Genomic DNA, 23,011 nt, shown 5'->3' on the forward strand with positions numbered 1-23,011 from the left:
AAACAAAATGCGACATTTCATCCAAGACGATCAAAAAGCTCCATTCTGTGATAATTAGCTTTTCAAAATGTGAAACTTCATATTACCTGCACACAGAAAGCTTGGCTTAGGACAAGGTTCTTTGTCTACAAGGTCTTTCTTTGTGGGGTTTTCACGTGCCGAAACCAGTTCTGATTATGAGGCACGCCATCGTCTCCAAACAAAAAAGTGAGGAGAAGCTGTAATACTGGAAAACCGTGAGAGGGAACTTTGAGAAGTGTAATATATGAAATCACATTTGAAACACACCATGTGGACATGTAGTTCACATTAAAAGGCACTATACTGAATATCTTCAGTATTCATCTCTTCATATTACAATGTACATTGAGAAACAACAAAATATTTGATGGTCGTCTAGTTAATAATAACTACACGATAACTAGAATACTGGTAATATTACCAGTATTCTGTTGAAAGGAAATAGAGGCATTATTCTTAGTAACACGCAACTGCATGTACCATCTCTGAAGTCATAAAAACAGAAGCCCAGGGAAAAGCAGTGATTCAAGAGAATGAATTGCTGAAGGAAACCATGAAAAGAATGCATTTGCTACGTCTTCCAGTGAACCGCTGGCATACGGACGAGCCGCATGGAGAACGACCCTCAGCAGACGATTAAAAATTTGTTAGAGTGAATAAATGTTCATTCGTTGAGTGGAGTACTGTATGCTGCTGTAAGCTTTGTACCCATGATGCAACAGAAAATCACTACAGTGAAAATACATGCTTGAAACGTTGTGCAATGGCTCATTTTGTGATTTACACCAACATTTACATATAAAATAACAGATGCAGATGTTTGCCCTTTCCACACCCAGACACCGATGACACGAGTGCAGCACTGAAGCATGCACTCTACACACAAGTTTTAGAAAGCTGTCCCCCCAGCACTAAAGAATTGGTGGGTTTGATGCTGGTGGACGACGACTTGTTTAAGGTCAAGAGCTGGATCCAGTATGGCTGACCTTAATATATGGAAAAGCAAGACGAACAAATTGGCCATATTTTCATTAAGAAAATCGAAATGTCCATGTGTCGTGACTTGGTAGGCTGGAGCCGACTACCAGTGCTGGCAGCAGCAATATGTCACGTGTACCACACGTCTTGGATGAGCACGTACACTCCGGCACATGGCGGCAACAAAGAACTTAGCCTGAACATTGCTCTCGTACCCAGGAATAGACTGCCATTGAATGATTCATATGGGGCTGTGTGACATATATATGCACACAAGCCAGCACAATGTCACCAGCACAGGCACCAAATATATGTCCAGGAACTGGAGATAAATGGCCATGACTCTTCATAGACTGCGCAGGTTCAATTAAGGAAGCATGTTGCTTATCATAATAGATGCTGAAATAAATGTTGTGAATTCAGACAATAATGCACGCCACAACTGCTGAAGCAATGTGACAAGTCCTTACGTACGTAGTTTGGTTTACCTTGCACTGCAAAGACAATTGGCAGCAATTCACAGCACCAGTTTCTCAAGATTTTATGAAGGGAAAGAACATCAGACATCCCGCTACAATACCTTATCACCCTCAATCAAATGGCCTGGTTGAGAGGGATGTGTGCACAGTAAAAGATGGAGTGAAGATGGTATCTGGCAATAACTTACCAATGCGGTTTTGGTAAGCTATTGGTAAGCTTTGGTTTGGCGCAGTTTTGTTTGCTGATACTGTCACAAGTGTATAGTCAAAGGTGGCTAATCCCTGTCAGATATATGTTACTGAGTTTTCTGATTAGAACAAAGAACTGCCGTCCACCAAATGAGAACCAAGAATGCAATGGAGAGCTTAATTAAGCTCTCATGCATGCATTCACATGCAAAGAAATCCAACATCTGCTGGACTGCCAGTGCAGAGCCCGACAACCCAAACGGGCGCCTGGAATTGTGAGGTCAACCCAGAGAGCACGAATGTCAACAGTAGCGATTGAGCAGGGGGTTGAAGGCAACATGCAAATCACGTGCAAACTCACATTTACAAGCGACAGGATATGAACAAACCACCATCCACGCCAATAACTGAAGTGGAATAACCAGAAGCGGCAGAGCATCCTACACCAGAGAGACCTGCAGAAGATCAAAGCACCTGTAGTGCCCACAGATGCCCCAGATCTGCCCTTACGAAGGTTCTAAAGAACTAGAGGACATTTGCAACAGTTTCACCCATAAGGAGTGAAACTGTTGCGGCTTCCAAGATGCCATCAGCATTATGACAAGCCCCGCGTACAAGAACAACCATCAGCAGACAGTTAAGAATGTGTTCGAGTGAATACAGGTTCATTCATTGAATGGGATCTGTATGTTGCTGTGTGCTTTGTACGCATGATGCAACAGATAATCCCTACAGTGAAAATAGACGCTTGAAATGTGCAATGGCTCATTTTCTGATTTATACCAACATTTACATATAAAATACACCCCTAGCAAGTTCACATAAACTGTTCAGTTGCATCAATAACATGTTTGACCGAAATCATGTTTAACCCCTGAACCGTACGTTTCAAACGAGCCCAGCTCGTCTTTGCCGAACTGTCCCAAAACTGTCTTGGGCGAGCTCGTCTGCAGGAGGCATTACCTCCTTTCGAGTGTTTTGAACAAGACACGCTCGTTGGCGGGCTAGCTGGTGTGGCGCTTCGCAAATGGCAGCACTGCGCAGGTAATTTCTTTTTTGTTCAACCTCCCTTTCACATTTATTTGCGGCACAACTCGTGCTTCAAAAAATGCCGTCCTGTGGAAACGACGCATACATTGGAGGTCTGTCATCACGAAAAAGAAGCCTTTCCCCATGATCTAGCTCTTCGCACAATAGTAATTCAGAAACGGAAGTTCGCTTCGTTTCTGGAAGCGAAAGCGATGACTAGGAAATTAGCAGTTCATCAGCTGAGGAAGACTACCCAGAAGACACTATTGCCAGTGCACGTCATTAATGGCGCATCGACATGAATGACATCCCCATGAAGTGTCCTCACGAATGCATGGTACGGCATTCAATATAACATTGCCTGACAACTTGATAAAGCTTCCCGAACTGAGCTTCTGCTGTTTTTTTATTAAATACCAGCAGATAACTGGCCTCCTTTATCATGAGCAATTATAAAGTCAAATATTAGAAGGAAAGTATTCAAAATAAAAACTTCTTTAAATAAGCAGTTTAGGCATGCAATTGTCAAAATAATAAAACGGTTAAGGGGTTAATCAGACTATTAGGTGCACTTGTTAAAACACTGTTTAAAGGGGCCCTGAACCATCCCTCCTGCTTGGAGAAATAACATCGAGCAGGCGTACCATACGCTGTTGTGAACATCTCGGCCAAGTTCTGCTGTCGTGCGCGGTCCGTGGCGCTCGCAAGCAGAGGGCGAAGTCACCTCAAGTAGCTAGCAACCACTTATTCGTCACATTATGGTTATTCGCCTGATACTGTATTCTTTGTTTCACTCACACCTCATTTTCTTTCATTCATGGCATGGCTAGTGAGAAGCAGTTTGCATCTGCATGGGCAAAACCAGCGATGACATCTCTAAAATGGCATTTGAAGGAATGAAAGGACGAAGGCATTGGAACAAACAGCAGACTCTCGGTGAGGTGCGGTTATTGCTTGAAGCATATAAATCACCTCAACAAGGAATGGTATGGTAGAAACAATATTCAGGAGTATGAGGCTATGTAACTTGATAAAAGCAAAAATACAGAAGCAGCAAATTCAGGAAGAAGGGAAGACCTTCAAGATGCTTTTCCAAAGACAGAACATCGCCAGTGCGAATTCAACAATGATCTTGTGAAGGCCCTTGTGTCTGCAAATATTCCATTTACCAAGCTTGGTTACTCAGCCATTAAGAAGGTCACCTTTAAGTGGTTTCGACAAAACTGTCCTGACACGACTTGAAGTAATTTACAAGAAAAACGTTGACCACATTCGCGCACATGCAGGTGTCTCGGCCATGCATTTTCAAATGGATGGAACAGTTTATCCCTGCCACCACTTTGTGACCACCATGCTTGGTGTATCCACTCAATAGATGCTGTTCCCAACCTTCAGTCCTCTGTGTTAGCTTTGTGGAAGAAACCAGCTGCCCGTACGAAAGAACGATTGCCATAACAACCAAGTTTCATATATAAAAGCTGCATTCCAAAATCTCAAATGCATGTTTTGAAATTTCAAGCATTTCACTTGCATTCCTCACACTCTTCTTTGCATTTGAGAAGGTTCACAATATGCACCCAACCGTAAATGTGTTTGCTTCAGTGAATCAATATCTTTCTTACAATATGTGTCTCTACAGCAAACCTTCTCTTGCCTCCTGAGCCTGTGGTAACGCACTGGGCACGTTCTTACAAGCAGCAATGTACGAGGCAGAAAGCCTGCAAAAAAAAAAGATGAAGCTGACAAATGCTGTCGCGAAAGCACTTCAAGAAAGTGTGACCAGTGATACCCTTTCCAGGAGGCTTTACAGCATTGAGCAGTATGGATTTCTACCAAACGCAATTGCGAAGTTGGAAACAGCAAGGCTGCACATACAGGTGCAGTTTTACACCTTGGATTCTATATGAGGAAAGTTGGACAGTGCTGCTATAAAGAAAAGCTTTTCAAGTCGCTCAAGAAAAACCCTGACGTTGAGTTTGCTAGGACATGTTTCTGGGCTTGCTGCTGCTTGCTTTGGACATAACACAGCTAGCACACACACAGTTCACAGTATGCACAGAACTCGTTGCAGTGCCGAGTGCATTACAGTTCACAAATCTAGTACCTTAAGAATGGCAATCAAATGCATAATATACATCTATTAGTAAAAAAATTGTATAAAATGCTAACAAGGTGCCTTTTCGTAAAGACCTAATGCACCATCACGAAAACATGTGAATTAGTCCCGTTCAATGAGGTTGGGGACTTTACACACAAATTTCTCGTCATCACTAAATGATATCAAAATACAGGGCTTTGAAACACTGCTGAGTTTGAGAGCTACGAGCGGGTACTGCAAAGAAAAAAAACATGGCATTATGTGACTTGGCATACCGACTTCAGGTTCCTCACAAACAACTTTTCGGCAAAGCAAAAGAACTTCGCCATTGCTTGGAAACCTGTCATCAACAACTTTCAAAATTCTTTTAACAATAAAAAACTCGCCACCATCTGACTCGAAAATGCTGCTATCACTTTTGCTGCTTCTTTTGTATTCCCTGCTATGAAATATCGTTCCCCGATACAAAAATCGAAAATGTTCTTGTACATGAGGTACATGGTTCAGGGCTATCTTCAGACAATCTCTTTCTGCAGGCAACACCACAGGCACATCATTGGGTGCACCAAACATGCAAGCACCTTGTATGTGCTGAGCCTTTTCTACATTTGGATAGTGCAGGAAATCATGGCACAACTGCTTAGTTGTCAACGGTATTGCTGTTGAACAAAGCAACAGCTTCAACTCCTGGGAGAGAATCACACGCTCCAGGATTTGTTCAGGCACACCATTTGCTGCTGTAACTAACTTGACAAGCTGGCCATTCCCACTCTCAAACCCAAATGCTGAATGAGCCCACAGTGGGCCAAAGTTGCGGGCAGCCCGTGCTAAGTGCAGGAGTTGACGCACGTTGAATGTCATGCACCTATCACTGTACAATGCCGCAGTAAAAGTCCAGAAAAATATGAAAACAAAAACAAATTTGATACATGTTCTGTTGTGCTCAGCATATATTTGCAACAGTGCTGCAACAGATGTGGAGTTCAGTGCATAAGAGGCCGAACTCCAGGAGCCATCACAGCCAGCGGTGCCAGCGGTGCTGTTAGGTACCAGAGCATGCACAGCAATTCATCCATTGTGGTATCACACTGTTTCAAAGAATACAGCACAGCAGCATGCACCCCCTATGATTCACAGAACCACCTTAATTACAAACCAAGTATTCCCATCTGGATGTTTGTCGCTGCCGAGCTGGCCATGCATGCGCCGCCCTTGCTTTACTCCTCTCTCTACTGTGCTTCTCTTTCCTTCCTCATTCCCTTCCTCTAAAATGCAGTTGAGGTGTCGCCTAATGTGCAAGACAGTTACTGTGGTCTCCCTATGTTCAAAACCACTTCTTCCTCCTCCACATTTCCTGATGTCACACAGTAGATATCAAAATGGCAGTCACTGTCAGTGGGAGATGTTCAGGGGCTGTCACTTTAAGGTAAAATTTCTATTAGAATGCACGCTTAAAAGACGAATTTTTTAGGTGCATGTCCATTATGGGCCTATTACTCTCAGTTTCAATGATAAAGTGATAATATAGGACAACTATGTCACAGCTCCTTGAATACAAAAATGCATGTTGTTATTTTTTTGTACAATCAATGTACAGTTTTTCAAATAACCCTACTGAGTACAAAATGCATGTGTGAAACCTGCTTGATTAGGATACACAAAATTTCTCCTCACCTGCTTGGGCAATGGCCGTAGGTGAGAGTTGCTCTTAAAGGAGCAGAAAAATGGCCTCGGAAAGAATTGCGAAGTGCTTCATGTAGGGTGATGGCAGAGTATTTTGGCAGCACGGTAGGCAGTAGTACAGAAGCCAATTTCGCAACTCATGGGCCTTCCAAAAGTGCCTTTCCTGGATTGAGCGAGGCAGGCGTGTAATATGATGTGGCGGTTGAATGCCCTTCAGGCGCCGGTTCAGGAAATTCAGGGTGCTTGGTCGTCCTGCAAGACCATTTCATACAGTTCAGATCATGTACATTTCTGGAATGAATGTCTGTAAGCCAGTGGGCCTCTTCAATTTTAGGTTTGGACAGCCCACTGGCAGCCAGACAGCAGCTAGCTAGTTCTGGCCCTGATAGGAATAAGCATCACTGTCACAAAAATTGGGATCCCAAGACAACCTGAAGATGCCCGAACGGTTGTAAAATCAAATGCTAGTACAACTGGCCAGTAAAAATGTAAACCCGCTGCTTGAATAGCAGCGGCCAGTGGGATCAGCAGTTTGGTCATTCATGCACTACCCACTTGAAGATATCTCATTATTATTGCCAAAGAGCTCAAGTGATATTATTAAATGGTTGCACTAGAGAATACATCACTTCTGCAATGTTCTGTATGATCAACACAGGTTGCGTGCAGTCCCGCCATTTATTTTTGCACAACACTACATACGCTGTCAGACATATCCGGTACTACGTGAAATCTCATGAAAATGGTCCTACATTCAAAATTGATTGCTCCAGGTCTTTTCTCAAGGATAACGCTGACCGCCAGCTTTAATGGTTAAGGAAATGACCATAATTTTACAAAACTGGAAAAGCAGGCTGGCCACAGGATACCTTTATATATGTGTAAACAATTGTGACAAGCTGCTTAAGCTTTGATTTCAGAAAGTTAACGCTCGTGGTGACTCTGGTACACAAGCTGAAAAAGCTGGGGCTGTAGTTGACGCTCGAATGCACTCAACACAGTCTGTGAACCGCTAAAAAATCTAGGCTAAAAAGCAGAGCAATGGGTGAAACAAGAATGAATAACCTGCAAGACAACGCAGCATGTTTGAGTGCGTTGTATGCGGTTCACGCAAAGCGATATTTTTGCTGTTTCTTGTATGAAACCATCGTGCAAAGCAAAATTGGCTTTAGAAGGTAAAGCTAGAAGTAAATAAAAGTCAGCTGAGCTCACTTTTGCTTACTTTTATAAAAAACACTATAGCCACCGAAAGCGCCTGTTGGAATGAGCCCATAACAGCTTACGCTGTAAAACACATGTGCTCCTGAATTCAGTGTGCACAACAATCCAGGAAAAATGCATGTCTGGTTCGTTACAAAGTAGTTTCTTGGGCTAGTTGATGCTCTGGCAGTCTGATAATAGCCAGAAGTGAAAAATCGAAACAGCCCACTCAATCAATATGCACAGCAAATAAGCTTCACATGCACATTAGTTGCAAGATCAAGAAACTGCCAAAACAACAGAATACTGACCTATGTAGAACTTTTCATGGCAGTGAGAGGAATCGAACCAATACTCCGTGAACTGCCTGGTCACCCCAAGTAACACACAATGCATGTACTCCACAGTGTAGCACTCGACAAGGTCCAGGTACTGCAAAGGCCAGAAAGCTGATGGCCCTTTCAGTCCATTGACTGGAGTCTGCAGCTCCATGGCAAGTTTCATGTCCCTGCGTATGCCTGCTGCTGTCCTCTCTGGTGCAGGCGGCTCCGAGTTGATGTAGAGACGACGTCCTGAAATGCAGATAGACACTAGAGTTAGATCACACTTTTAATGGTGCTGCTATAATCTATCTACAGACTAAAAAGCACACTTACAGGCTTCCTCCTGAGCATGCAGCTACTTTTGAGTCAAGTTTACAAGTTCAGTGGTAAATTTGCATAGAAAAGAACTTTACTAACAAGAGTGCTTCTACAGATTCAAACAAACAATGCATGATGCATATGTAATGATCCTCAACACTAACCATACAGGAAATGATGCGTAATATTTCATGGTTACTATTTTCAAGGGCCGAAAACCCTACCACATCCTTCAAGTAAAACAAACAATAAATTATGTTCATGGTATCACAAACAAAAAAGAACTAAATCAGCTAAAATTTATTTTGTTGCCACCTTCCCATGCAGGTAGGCGTAACTTATGATTCACACTAAGTCTTCGAACCCTTACACCCCTGAATTCTGCAAATATGTAATGTGTTTTTAATACAGTTCGGCACTTGTCACATTCATTTTTACCATCCTTGCCTTTTTTTGTGCGGCTTTAATCCAAGAAATTTTCACCAATGCCCTCAGTTTTGTCAAATTTTTTTTATGTATACATTCTGAAAGTAATCGGACAAATTACCAAATTGTGATATGTCTGCCAATATTTCAGCATACAGTGCAAGGCTAACACAGTACCATAATAACAAGTATGAAATGTCATCTAACAATAAATATTACTGCAACGAACTTACCTTCTTGCAGTGTTCCACATGCTAGGCACCATGGGCAAACAAAGCAGCCATTGAACTGTGTCTGGTTTCCAACAGCTGCTCTGGCAGGGGCATCAACGCAGACACAAGCTAGGTATACTCTGGAGATCAGGTCCACAGCACCATGCTGCCACACAATCTCCCCAACCATCTGTAAGGCTTTCACAAACTTCCCAATAAAAAGAGCCATATCAGGGTGTTTCCGCCCAAACCACAAGCCGGCGAGGAAGGTATTTGCATTTCGATGGGGCTGCGGAAGCTCGTTGATCGACAATTGAATGGGCCAAATGGAGGCATTGGAGGACTTGTACAATGGGCTCCCATCTGTATTCACAGTTAATGTTAAGTCACTCCATTTCATAAGACCCATTTGGCGGAGTCCTTTACAAATTGCCCCATTTGCAATGTCTGTCGTCACTACATTTCCTGAACTTTGTTCGTCTCGTAGCATTGATAGACTGCTGAAAAGGAGCTCCTTGACTCTTGCTATTATGTGTTGAAGCTGTTCTTTTATGTCCATAATAGCAAAGAAGCACCCTTTCTTCTTCACCTCACTCACATCGTATGATAGCTGGCATATAGTGCAGTGGAGACTCCTCTTGTTCTCACTCATCTCAAGAAGCGACATACACAATTCGCAATAGTAATGTCTCTGGGCTATCTGTTCACATTTGGGAGCCCAAAGCTTTCGAAACAGGTATTTTGAGCGTGGGAGACCAGATGGCCGATGCCCAAACAAAGCGTCAACCAACTTTAACAAATCATCAACCGCCGACCAAGTGAGCCCATGCGCCACAACAAACGCCATAATCAACACAACAGCCTCAGCCAGTGTTGTTGATGAAGAAGGCAGTGTTTTGTTTCCGAAGTGGCGGACACATTGAGCTAGCAGCTCGGTGTCATGGAACTGTGGCACAGGCCCATTGGCGGGGTCACTTCGTTCTTCGTCGGTATGGTCATTGTCTTCACCGCTGCACGGCATCCACAAATTCCGTCTGCTCATCGTCGAATAAGTCGTCACTGGTGATGCCAGCTTCACTTGTGGTTCTTGGCGGCTGTGCGTCGCTTAAGTATGCCAGGGCACTGTCGTCAGTATCAGCGCTGGAAGCAGCTACGCCGATCCCTCGCTGGCGATTTTCATCGCAGTTGGCAGTATCTGCGGTGTCTGCAGCGTCGTCGGGTAGGGCGTCAGTCAAAGGCTGTGCCGCCGAGGTGCTCGGCGTGATGGGCCGCTGGTTATCCTACTTTAAAATATGTATCAGTCTGTATAAACGTACACACACATTATTCACAAATAAAATTTTAATCAAGTTTAGGACTGCAATTGCAAGTTCCGTGTCGTCTGCTAGGTAAGGCCCGGTGTTCGTACATCGAATGCAGAAGAGTGACAATGTCCAAGTGACCTTGCACACATAAATTTGAAACATATGAATACGACAAAGCAGCTGAGTTTACTTGCTGCCTAAGCACGAAGTTGAAAGATGACGAACACAGCGCGCATTCTCGCTGCCAGCGCACAAATGAACTTATGAAATTACAGTTGAAGTGACAGTTCATTTCAACGAATGCCTCTCATGCTGCGTACTACGCGCTGGAGGTCCCTGTCTGGACTCGTTTCGGGCCGATTCTAAAGAAGTGTTCGATCGTGTACCTTGATTGGTCTGCCAGCACGTACAGCAGCCCGATGCTGCCGATGCTGTTCTATAGCCAACGTTCATGGAAGCTAGCATCTATAAACGTTGGTTTTAGCTACCAAGCATATGAAACCTCTTTGCCAACGCCCGTTCACATGGACGTGCACGCACCAGTTCAACGTTATTACAGGTATGATAATGAAACTCGTCAACAATACCCAAACTTAACGGAGTAACTTACATCATATTTCTGAATGACCACGTCCTTACGTTGAGTGAATTGACCCTTGAATTATAGAACAAAAACTGCAGGACATAAAAAACACCACAAATAATTTATTACTGCAACTTTTCAACGTTACAGCCAGTTTCGGTTCGATTTCTCAGAGGTCCACCACAGAAAAAGATATACACGGACACAGGTGAAGGGAAACAGACAAGGCAGTGTACCAGCTTCCTTTTAACGCAGATGTCATTACTCCTTGTGAGGGCTGTTGTAGGAGCATAGCGATCGAGCGACCGAGCGAGATAATTATCTGTATGCCGTTGCATCGATCATGCTGTAATTTAATTAACACCATTGCGCACACCATTTATATTGTTACAATGCGTTGCCTATCCGTAACAATATATGTTGTAAGGACAGTTAACGTACTACATCGTTCTATATATAAAGAAACAGTCGTTCTTGGTAATTTCAGAGCCCCCAACGATGCTGAATATATATAGCGGGAATATTGCGGAAAAAAGCGCCTAATAAAAGCACTTCCCACAGTTCAATAGCGTGTGACCATGCCTATCTTCTAAAGGCTCATGCATACCGGGGACTGGCAGTGGTTGCGCGACCATTCCCGACTGCAAGCGCGATCGATGTGTTACCACCGGCTAGCGCGACCTGGGGCCGTATTCGGAAACGTTCGCCTAGGCGAACGTTTCAGAATACGGCCCCTGCCGTTCACCACACCAAATTCCTCGCGATAGTGATGTCGTTCACGTCTGTTCTCTCTGCCATCACCTCGTGATGCCGACGTCTTGTTCCATTTGCGACTATTTGCGAACAACTTACGCAGCGGGGCTGCCACAGTACTTATTTTAAAATAAATGATACGGCCGTCAAAACCACAAAATGATTGTGAGGTACGCCATTGTCAGAGGCTACAAACTATAATTTTGACCACCTTGGCGCCCTTATGCGTGTTGTATGCATGGCGGAATTGTATTCGTGCGCTGCGCATTTGCGGTGTCTTTAACTGCAGAGTTTCCCCAGATATACTGCTAAGTGAAAAACTAGCACTATGCAGTGGATGATGCAGTCTGCAGACGTGGTTGCGCGAAAAGGCCGTAGTTATAATTGTGACGGTTTTCACATGGCATGGCAGATGCTATCTGGAAACCGGTGGGGTTGGGGGGGGGGGATCCAAGCTTCTCGCCCCCTTCGAAATAAAGTCTTGGGAATCCTACTAACGAACTGCGTTTCAAACAAGCTCGAAGCTGCTCGAAGCATATCCGACCTCGCGAGGGCGCCCGCACCTGCCGCGTGCATTGCTGCCGCGTGCGACTGCCCATTTAAATGGTTGTCACTGGCGCAGTCTACAAGGTGCGTGTTTTTTATAGAAATGGTTAGGACTTTATTTATTTTATTATTATTTCTTCTCCATCAGGGCACTGTGTGGTGCCCAACAATGCAAAGGGAAGCACGATCATCGTCGTCATCATGTATTTCGTAGTCAATCCAGGATCAATCCGGAAAGTGGCGAAGTGAAGTCAGTGCAAATATCGTGCTACACAACAATGGCCACGTCGGGTACGCGGAGCTTTGCTTTCGTGAAATACCACGACGGTGCCAAGGCAATAGTGCATATTTCACTGATAAAGAAGTATGCCCCTACGTCGGTGAACGAACTCTGCAAGAAAAAATTGGTGTATTGGTGCGACACTGGACTGCTGTCGGACCACAGCAATGAAGACTATTACCTCGCGGACATTGTGGAGCTTGGTGGTAAGTGATTTTCATTTGAATGTATCAACTGTTTCGACTTCGACGCTGTACCTATGCTTAGATTGTGCCGCATGCGTACGGATAGCTGTCGCGCACCGCAAGTTAGGGGACGTAAACCGCCGGGCATGCAAAACGACGCTAAAAGGGATACAAAATATCGCAAGGAAGACGTGGGGCTTTCAGTGCTCAAAAAGGCTCCTGTAGCACGTTTAGTGAAATTACAGCTTTCTTGGTGCGTTTACAAACTTCACGGATGACTAGACTGTGCGAGTTGGCAGAGTTATCAAAGAAGCAGTTAACGAACGCAAAATGTGGAATCATGCTCGGTGTCACTTTCAATACTTTGAACACACCTATGTTCGGTTTCTGCGAACAGACCCTGTCGCATCTGTCGTAGCTTCAGATGAACAAGACAGAGAGAGAGAAAAAAAGGAATTGACTTGTATTTCGTGGGGAAGGCTGCGGCGTCTAGAGAAATGATGCAGGTTATATGTAGCCCAAAGCGTGCACTTTCGTTTGGTGATTGCCAGTCCTACAATGAATGAACGCGATTGTATTTTTCTCTTCGTGGTTGTAGGGACGCGGGTCTTCGTTTATCTTGTATTCAATGCTCATTCTATCAACTATGCATTGAATCCATCTTTTGAGCAGTATGTCTAAATGCATATAGTAAATAAATGCAAAATCTTCTATGGCACATAATATGCAACAAGTACAAATAAATTGTTTAGCTAACCATATTACAACGGTTAATGTAACTGCTGTGCTAGCAATTCGACCAACATGTTTAATTTTTGTATGCTTTCATTCTTGATCTTGTTTTTTGTTCTCTTTACTGTGCTATAGTAACAAAGGCACACCTCATACAACGGTTGACAAAGCGGAAGAAATCCGTGCCAGAATTTATTTTTGATGGAGACTCATCTGCAACAAGTGGTTTGGCGACGAACGTATGTATTAGAAAACAATACTATCTTTGTGTAAATCAGTGTAGTAATGGTATGTACAACATTGGGCAAACTAATAAGCAAACAGTGAGGTCCCTTTCCTACTGCCAAGACATTCACTTACCATACTTATGCTATCCAAATTTATTTTGGATACACAAGCCACAAATTTGCATGGCTTACTGCATAATAGGAAGTGATTCGAAATAAACAGGGCAAGTTTTCTTATGTTTACAACAATCAGGCTGTCTGGGAAGAACAGTGCCGTGTGGCTGCTGCAAACTGGCGCTCGATCCTTACAGATGAGATCAAGTGCATGTGCCCTATGGCTCTAAATTCTGCCAATAAACAGGATTTAGAGCTGTATATCTGGAACTATATTCTGCTGCAACAGGATATGACCTTATTTTTTGGAGCATGCTTTTAGCCTCCGAAGCGCTGCAATTTATTTGCGAGATAGAATACAAGTCCACACTTTTTGTTCTGTTTAATGGGCTTCTCACTAGATTTGAGTATTGCAAATGCACGAGCGCGTCATGTAAATCATGACACGCTTGTGCAGCACTGCAGAAGGTGAATGAAGACCAACTAGTACCTATCCATATTTCTCGCTTTATTGAAAGCAGGGTGTTCAGACCCATTAAACTTAACTGGTTTACTGAAATGGAGATTAAACGATCTAATGTGCTGGCGTCTAGGAAAATAGTAATGTATGTGTTCTAACAATTGTTAAGCAGCAACAAGCATCCCTGTGTTGTCTTTTATGTTAGCTGCCAACTACACTTGCTTGTACTCCATGTTGCAAGTAGTCTTTTGTGGCACTGGCAATGTCACAATGGCACAGTAAGCAAAAATATTTAAATGTGCCTTTGTGCATTCTGTTCCAAAGGCGATTTATGTTTAAAACTTGCTGATGAGAAATATGAAAAGGGTTTCTCTTTCTTAATTTCTGCAAACTTACAATTTTGGGGGGCTTTTTTTGTTTTTTTAGTCGCAGGTTCCTTCAGCGAAAAAGGCCGCCCGCAATGTGCAAGCCGCAAAACGCCGCAAACTGGCGAGGTTAATGTCCGATGATCAGGGCACGAGTTCTGATGATGGTGAAGATGATGTTGTTCCAAAAAAATTGCTCTTGGCAGAGCAGCAAAAAAAATGCAGCCCTGTGTCGGAAGCTGGCAGCACTCCGAAAAGAAAAAGATGAGCTGCAAGCACGTCACGACCGCCTGGAGGACCACCTTCTCAACAAACTGGGTGAGCATTAGCTTACAATATTTAAAAATGTGTTGGGCTGCATGCAAGGGTTAAAAGAAATTGCAAAATACCTACACTGTACATATTCTTGATAACATTTTAGCAAGAATGTGTCTTAGCAAGAATATGAGGCCCTCGTTTAGCAAGAATGATGTAATGTAACACCTATAACAATATTCGGAAAAATTAGTGTTGTTGCATGCGGGCAGGTGCATATCTCTTGCAAGAGAAAAATAGATGCATCACTGCTTGCAGTTGTGCTGCTCTTTCACTTGCAGAAATCTGTAAATGATTCAGGATGGACCTGCCATGGTGCATGGAGAAAAGTTGGTGCATTACTGCTTACAGTTGTGGTCGTCCTTCACTCGCAAAAATGCGTATATCATTTAGGATGAACCTGCCATTGTGGTTTAGTAGCTAAGGCATTCCGCTGCTGGGCAGGAAGACGCAGGTTCATTTGCTGGCCATGGTAGGTGTACTTCAAAGGGAGCGAAATGCAAGAATATCTGTTAATTAGATTTAAGTGCAAGTTAAAGATCCCCAGGCAGGCAAAACTAATCCGGAGTTCCCCACTACGATGTGCCTAATGATCATATTGTGGTATTGGCATGTAAAACCTAACAATTTATGCAATCTCTAGCTTTCATTTGAATATGAGACTGGTTGCTGTCATATTTTTTATAACCAGTTCTCTTTGTGAATGGTTTACGTGAACAAGCAATAACAAGAGAATAGATGATGTATGTGGTGGTAATAGTTGCTTTGTTTCTTCCTAGATTCCTGGTTCACAGCAACTTGCCAACGTTGTTGCAAGGTATGTACACTCTCTTTGTGCAAATATAAGGTGAACTTAGTTGGCTCAGTCATTTTCAATAATTAGAATTGTGATGCTTTTAATTGAGTACAAGCTGGTCTTTGTAGCTAGCTGACAAAGGGAACATCCTTGGTGACTTAGCAGCTAAGCTGTTGTGCTGGTAAGCATGAGGATATTGATTCAATACCAGGCCATTGCAGCTGCATATCGTGGAGGGCAAAATGCAAAAGCTCCTGGGTACTCGAGAGTTAGGTGCACAGTAGTGCACCTAACCCCAGCTAGTGAACGTTACTCGGGCGTCTCACTACGTTACTACAGCATGCCTCTAACCATATAGGGGTTTTGGCATGTAAAACACCATAATTTTAATAGCTGACAGGAATGACTTAGTTCATCTCGACTTTTTAAGCCAAAGATTTACAACAGTAGGCTTCAGGGAACTCTAATAACTTCAGAAAAGGGGCTGGGAAACTGCTGCTTAGCATTACGAAAAGTAAGTGCTGTTTGCTGGTATGTTATAGAGCGTAATCTTTGTCTCTTGTCAGCAGGAAGCCGTACATTTTGCTGCATTTTCGGAAAAGGTAGGATTTAGCTCCCTGAAGTTTCGTTTACTGCCTTTATCGTGAAGCGAGCGTTGCCCGGCGTTGGCAGTTTCGTGGCCCTCGCTCGCTATGCGTGCCGTGATATTTCACGACTCGCACTCAATATTCTGGTTTCAGCCGCACTGGCTCTTTATTCGCACCACGTGCCCTTCTCATCCACTTCGTCTCTCTTTTTTCCTCGAGCACTCCTTGGGCGCCTTGTGTTAATGCTGCCTTTCTTTTCAGGAAAACAGTGTACCTTGCCCGAATGCCACACCTCCAAATATTGGTGCAGATGACAGTGGAAGCAGCAGTACTTGCTTCCCAAAGCTCAGAGGTATAGTAATGAAGCTTCTATTGACCGTAATTTATGGCATGCCTTTTTTCAGTGAAGACAATAGTTGCCCATGGGATTATTCTCTTTCAAAGAGCCTCTATCATGCAGCAACCTGCAGATGAACCGTGCGAGGTTATGTGCAGTCAAGTAGGGTCCTCAACGTTTCCTAACTTCTGTTTGCCTGGCATTATGTATACATGCAAGGAAAATAACAAGCGCTATAAAAATGACAACTATGAACATGGCAGACATTTTTTATCGCAAGCTCGACTAGATGTGGTAGTCGATGCCAAAGCTACATCCTTGTCAGAACTTCAGAAGTCATTCTCGTCAGATGTATCATGGCTGTCCTTGGCATCCCAAACGACCTCCTCAGCACCATTGAGTACAATCTGTGTGCAGCATTTCTGAAATCCAATCTGGGTTGTTGCCGCTGGTAGGCGTCTTACGAATCCTTTACCCGTGTCACAACTTTGCAGAGACAAGAGCCTTCTTGTGGTGTTATGGCGGCATCGTAGCTTGCCGATTGGTCTCTGCTACCCCACAGAACCCGTGTCTCGAAAAACCAGAAAGCATGCTGCTACCCTTTGCGCAGTAGATGGACAAATTGCTCCTGCATTTTGTCTTCTAATTGTTTGTGTGCTCATTTTCTAGTGTATGTTTAACCGGTGGGATTGAATAACTAATTAGCTTATACCTGAAACACATATTGCAGAGCTAGAATGTGTTGGCTGCAGAACTTGATAATGACAGTATTGTTGTCATTTGCAGGAGTCTGACGTTGCAGTGCCAGGGGCCTCTATATGCTGCAACCTGCAAATCCACCATCGCAGGCCGTGCGCAATCAAGTAGGGTCCTCAATCTTTGCTAACTTCTATTTGCCTGGCATTATATATTCATGCAAGGAAAATAATAGGTGGCTCAAATGTACTGAGAATAAGATCAATATACCTAGGACATTGGCAGATATATGATAAACTTTATTGCTACTACCGTATTCACTCAGAAGTAGGTCAACCACTAGTATAAATTGACCCCTATATATTGACCTCACAGAGGAAGAAAAAAATATTTAAATATAGATTTGCTTTAATCTTATGAAAACCCACCATAATGTACAATATAGATTTTTTTGTCTTGCCCTTGCGGCAGTGGCCACAGCGGCCCTATAAGAATGACAACTATGAACATGGCAGACATTTTTTAACGCAAGCTCGGCTACTAGATGTGGCAGTCGATGCTAAAGCTACATCCTCGTCAGAACTTCAGAAGTCATTCTCGTCAGATGTATCATGGCTGTCCTTGGCATCCCAAACGACCTCCTCAGCACCATTGAATACAATCTGTGTGCAGCATTTCTGAAATCTAATCTGGGTTGTTGCCGCTGGTAGGCGTCTTACGAATCCTTTACCCGTGTCACAACTTTGCAGAGACAAGAGCCTTCTTGTGGCGTTATGGCGGCATCGTAGCTTGCCGATTGGTCTCTGCTACCCCGCAGAACCCGTGTCTCGAAAAACCAGAAAGCATGCTGCTACCCTTTGCGCAGTAGATGGACAAATTGCTCCTGCATTTTGTCTTCTAATTGTTTGTGTGCTCATTTTCTAGTGTATGTTTAACCGGTGGGATTGAATAACTAATTAGCTTATACCTGAAACACATATTGCAGAGCTAGAATGTGTTGGCTGCAGAACTTGATAATGACAGTATTGTTGTCATTTGCAGGAGTCTGACGTTGCAGTGCCAGGGGCCTCTATTATGCTGCAACCTGCAAATCCACCATCGCAGGCCGTGTGCAATCAAGTAGGGTCCTCAATCTTTGCTAACTTCTATTTGCCTGGCATTATATATACATGCAAGGAAAATAATAGGTCGCTGAAATGTACTGAGGTTGAGGAAATACTTGTTAATGACAGTATTGTTGTCATTTGCAGGAGTCCGACATTGCACTGCCGGCAGTTTTTGCTGAGGTTAATGGCAAGGTGAGTTTCTCTTTTGTTATTGCGATAGCAATTATACGGACAGTCCAAGCTAAAATTTGGGGCTGTCGATGTGGTGGCTCGTACATTAAGGTCCAAGTGCAATAAGATCCTATCAAGAAAAAGCATTTGAGAGTGCACAGTCTTCATGCGGGCGGGGTTGGGATGACACTGAGTCTGCCCAAGTGGGAGGGCGCAAGTCGCTGGTGAAGCATGTCTGTCTTCTAGTCAGCCTGGCCTGGGGTGGTCAAGTTATTGCTTCTTGCTGCAGACGTAAAAAGGGGCCTGGGTGTGCCCTATCCTAGAAGTTTTCTGCAGTATTTCTTAAGTTTGAGTGAGCCGAGATGGCTCTTCACTTTGTATCAGTCTCTCCGCCGGCATCCCTGGATTTCTGCATACCTAATGTTGCAGCTCACTCTATCTCAAGGAAGCGAGAAGCTACTCATCGAGCGAGATGTGTTTGTGTTTTGCCTGTGTGTGCTGAGACCGTGCTGATCAATTTAATTAGTATGAGAATGTTTGCTGCATTATGTGGGGCCGATTAAACTACTAATTATTTTATAGCTGTTAGATGCTTTGTTATCGCTATCACTGTTTTGCCTTTCAAGCGAAACTGACTTTTGTTAAATGAAGAAACATATACTATTCTGCTTGCTTCTGTACAAGTGTGTGGCATTATAGGATGGATAGTTGGGCTAGTTGGTATTGTACTCCAAGAGAAACAGTGCAGGAATATCGAGACGAAAAAAGAGGTGACACATGCATGTGTAACTTAAGTATAACATTTATCTTTTTTTGTGAGGGTGCATGGTGCACAGGCTTCAAAAGTGTTTTGGAAGTAAATTGAACAGTTCTACTTTATTTGATTATAACTGAGTAATTGGAGCATGCTTGGGGCAAAACCATTTGTAGCATTTGTGTATAGTGATAACCTTAACAGCTTTTTTTGCAAGCCTTAGTTGAAGCATGAATGCCCTAATTGCACAACTGCATGTCCTGCTGTGTCCTGTGTTATGTACAGTCTGTTTCACACTTAGGGGAAATCTCGGAGCGCATTGCATCGCGATGCGGCGAGCGCTGGAGTCGGGTGCCAGATGCAGCTCGCGCAGGCGCAGACGCTCAAGGCGCGTTATCTTGAACCGCGTCGACTGCTCGACGCGGTTGGCGGCCAGCCGCGTCGAGCAGTCGACGCGGTTCAAGATAACGCGCCTCGAGCGTCTGCGCCTGCGCGAGCTGCTTCTGGCACCCGACTCCAGCGCTCGCCGCATCGCGATACAATGCGCTCCGAGATTTCCCCTAAGTGTGAAACAGACTGTACAGCTTGACAGCATGGCCTCCTTTAATGTGAAAGAATTATAGGCTCCATCACATGAAAATTCATTGTCGTCCGGTGTGTCCGAAAGACTGTACCAAGAGTGGTCGATTGCGCAAACATTAAAAACACGTAAAAAAATGCTTGGATGTCAGATTTTTCAGGTAGGCTCCTGTAAACAAAGCAAATTGCTTTGATGAGAAAGTTTGACGGACTGGGTGGGAAATAGAACCTGGTACCCCGGGGTGCAAAACAAGCATGCTTACCTGATGTTATGGCGGCTCTTTGGTACGGGCTGATCTAAATTAAGGTGTGCCTAGTGCGTGTGCCATATTGCGCGCGTCACAATTGAAGCCATTTGGTTGACTAAAGGTGCTTTCAGGTTCCCACACGTAAACAGTCTTAATGTGTCTCTGCCGTCCTTTATTGCAGGTACACCTAGGAAATGGTGTGTTGGTTGACAAGGAGAGGTGGGACCTACTCCAGGGCCGTGGCCGGGACTCCCTGTTCTGCAAAGAACTGGCGAAACTGGTGTGGGGAGTCCCGGCACTCAGGGGTAGGAGCGTCACTGGGGCTCTTTGTCGCCGCTTTCTTAAGGACACCAATGCTGTGGAAAAGCCGGCTTTAAGCCCCCATAAATTGCAAGCTGTAGGCAGTAAGTATCATTCACATTCTTTCAATTTTGTTATTGTAATGGTTGTAGCAATGCATGTATAACACCGAAATGACTAATTTTTCAGACGCATTCGATGCATACCTTAGAAGATGTGCCCCTGAGGAAGAGAAGTTGCGGCGCTCCAAAATGAATAGATACCTGGCAGACATGCTGAGGGATCTAAAATAAGCATGCAATAGTGTACACATACAGGGTGTTTCAGCGAACACTTTCAAAAAAATCACAGCATATCCACGGGGTGAATGATGATGAGTGGGCGAAGCTCCGGAGGGAATCATCGGATCTCCCGCTTAAGGGGATGCTAGCACAAACGCGTTAGAAATGTGCAGTACTCGCTAGTAAGGTGGAGCGGCCACAGCGTCTTACGCAGCCATTTACACATGCCGGAACGTGCACCGCGTTTGCCGACGCCATCACATGACTGCTGAGATAGTATACCCCCCGTATTCATAAACGCTCCTCGACTTGAACTTGACTTGCCACCGCTTTGGGCAGCGCGTTCGAAAAGCGTTGAAGGTAAGGCGGAGAGGCCACAGCGTCTTACACCAGCTTCTTACACGGGCCGTAACGCGCTAGCACAAACGCGTTAGAAACGCGCTAGAAACCCGGCCTTTCGTTAATGTTGGGTATTTATTGCCATCGTGGTGCGTGTGTCCATGTCCGCTTCGTGGCGTAGTGGGCTAACGCCGCGCGCTCGGAAGCGAGGGGTCCCTGGTTCGATTCCGTGCTACGGACACAACTTTCGGAATTTTTTTCTCATTTTTCTCAGACTGGTTACACACTACTACAACGACGAGGACGAACGGGTGCCGCTATAAGGAGCTTCGCCCCTAAAAATTCTGAAAGGTTGCCTGTGGCAGATAGCACAATTGTAGCTCATGAGCTGGTCTACTCGATGAGGCGAACATTACTTGCACAAGAAATCTTAAGGCATAATCAAATAATTAACAGAAATTCAGTGATTAAGTTTAACTAATTACCTGATGGCCCATATTGCAATTCACAAATTGTAGCCGTGGAGTTCGCAAGGCGGATACACTTGGAACGAATTCCCGGGATGACGCCAGTTTCGAGATATTAATTCCCGAATATTGCGGAGAAATGCATTGGCGTTCCAGTTGGGTTCTTAACAAAACATCGCTTTATGCATTGAAGCACAAAATTAACTGGAACGCCAATGCATTTCTCCGCAAAGTTCGGGAATTATCTCGATACTGGTGTCATCCTGAGAATTAATTCTAAGTGGATCCGCCTTGCGAACTCCTCAGCTACAATTCGTAAATTGCAATATGGGCCATAAGGTAATTAGTTAAAAACTTAATTAGTGAATTTTTGTTAATTAGTCGATTATGCATTTCAATTTTTTGTGCAAGTAATCTCCGCCTCTTCGAGTAGACCAGCTCATTAACTAGAATTGGGCTGTCCGCCACAGGCACCCTTAAATAAATTTTGAAAGTGTTCGCTGAAACACCTTGTATATGTAAATGCAGTAAACCTCCTTAATTTGAAGTTGTAGGGGCCATGGAAAATCTCAGGATTAAGCAAACAATAATACGATCCAGACTAAGATTTAATTACAATTTTTTGTTGCTACTTTTCTTTGCTACAATGTGGTACTTTTATTTGACGAATTTTGGATTACTGAAAGTAATCAGTGATGCTGGTTTGTCGCATCCAGTAGTTCGTGGTTTTGAGGGTAATGTTTGCCAGCAGGCCAACTACCGTATTTACTTGCATAATGACCGCATCCCTGAACTCTGTGGCATAAAAATTTGTTTCCCCTCCTTCATGCCCTGATAACACCCCGTACGTACCGTCATAGCAGGTAACAACGGCATTAACGACACGTGTTCACTATTTTTTAGTTGTGGTCCCTTTTGTGGTCAATCACGTGAATATAGGCTTCGCGAACAAATCAGAAATGGTCTATGCGCCATATATTTACGGCGCTGGCTGCATCTCAAGAATTAAGTGCTCTAATTTTCTAACTTACCCAGCATGTGCTGGCACTCTATGGGAATAAGGGAATCTTTTTGTTGCGCCAATGGCTTTTGTATTCCGTTTCTTTTTTTCCTTACTCCGACGCGTGTATACTACCGCTTGCACATCCAGGCGTGCAAACACTTTCTGCTCATTTAATGCTCACAGGGGCGCGATTACATCCGTTCACAGGCAGGCACTGGTACACACAAATGATGCCGCCGTGCCAGCGTTTACTCTTTTTATTTTTGAGGCTCGCGCAAGCTCATTGCATCTCGTTGGCAATAAGATGAAGGATTAGCAGAGGTTTCTCACTCTTTGTTTTCTGATGGACGCATATCCATAGAGCTTTCCTGAATGCGCTCGCCTATGCAGTTTGATTACGTTATGGTCAGATTATGGTATACCAAGGCAAAAGATATTTTTTTCTCACTTTAGTTTCGCTGAACAAATTACGGTAATAATATTTTGAAATAAGTCTCTGAATAATTTATAAACGTGCAGTAAAAAAA

General features: G+C 43.9%; 2 protein-coding genes across 2 annotated transcripts; one reads left to right on the forward strand and one right to left on the reverse strand.

The window, feature by feature from the left end:
- Positions 1-1,868: 1,868 nt before the first annotated feature.
- Positions 1,869-8,272, reverse strand: LOC125943434 (uncharacterized). Its single transcript, XM_049662747.1, has 4 exons — positions 7,989-8,272; positions 6,582-6,729; positions 5,293-5,665; positions 1,869-1,934 (listed from the first exon to the last, which is right to left on the reverse strand). The coding sequence occupies exons 1-4, from the start codon at positions 8,179-8,181 to the stop codon at positions 1,869-1,871; spliced, it is 780 nt and encodes a 259-aa protein (XP_049518704.1). The 5' UTR covers positions 8,182-8,272.
- A 5,209-nt stretch (positions 8,273-13,481) lies between these two features.
- Positions 13,482-22,378, forward strand: LOC119440964 (uncharacterized). Its single transcript, XM_049661372.1, has 8 exons — positions 13,482-13,578; positions 14,567-14,823; positions 15,600-15,637; positions 16,465-16,555; positions 18,278-18,355; positions 18,487-18,534; positions 20,276-20,498; positions 20,584-22,378. The coding sequence occupies exons 2-8, from the start codon at positions 14,725-14,727 to the stop codon at positions 20,685-20,687; spliced, it is 681 nt and encodes a 226-aa protein (XP_049517329.1). The 5' UTR covers positions 13,482-13,578; positions 14,567-14,724; the 3' UTR covers positions 20,688-22,378.
- The last annotated feature ends 633 nt before the right edge of the window (positions 22,379-23,011 follow it).

The sequence above is a fragment of the Dermacentor silvarum genome, chromosome 2 (genome assembly GCF_013339745.2).
Source record: "Dermacentor silvarum isolate Dsil-2018 chromosome 2, BIME_Dsil_1.4, whole genome shotgun sequence".
Classification (NCBI taxonomy): domain Eukaryota; kingdom Metazoa; phylum Arthropoda; class Arachnida; order Ixodida; family Ixodidae; genus Dermacentor; species Dermacentor silvarum.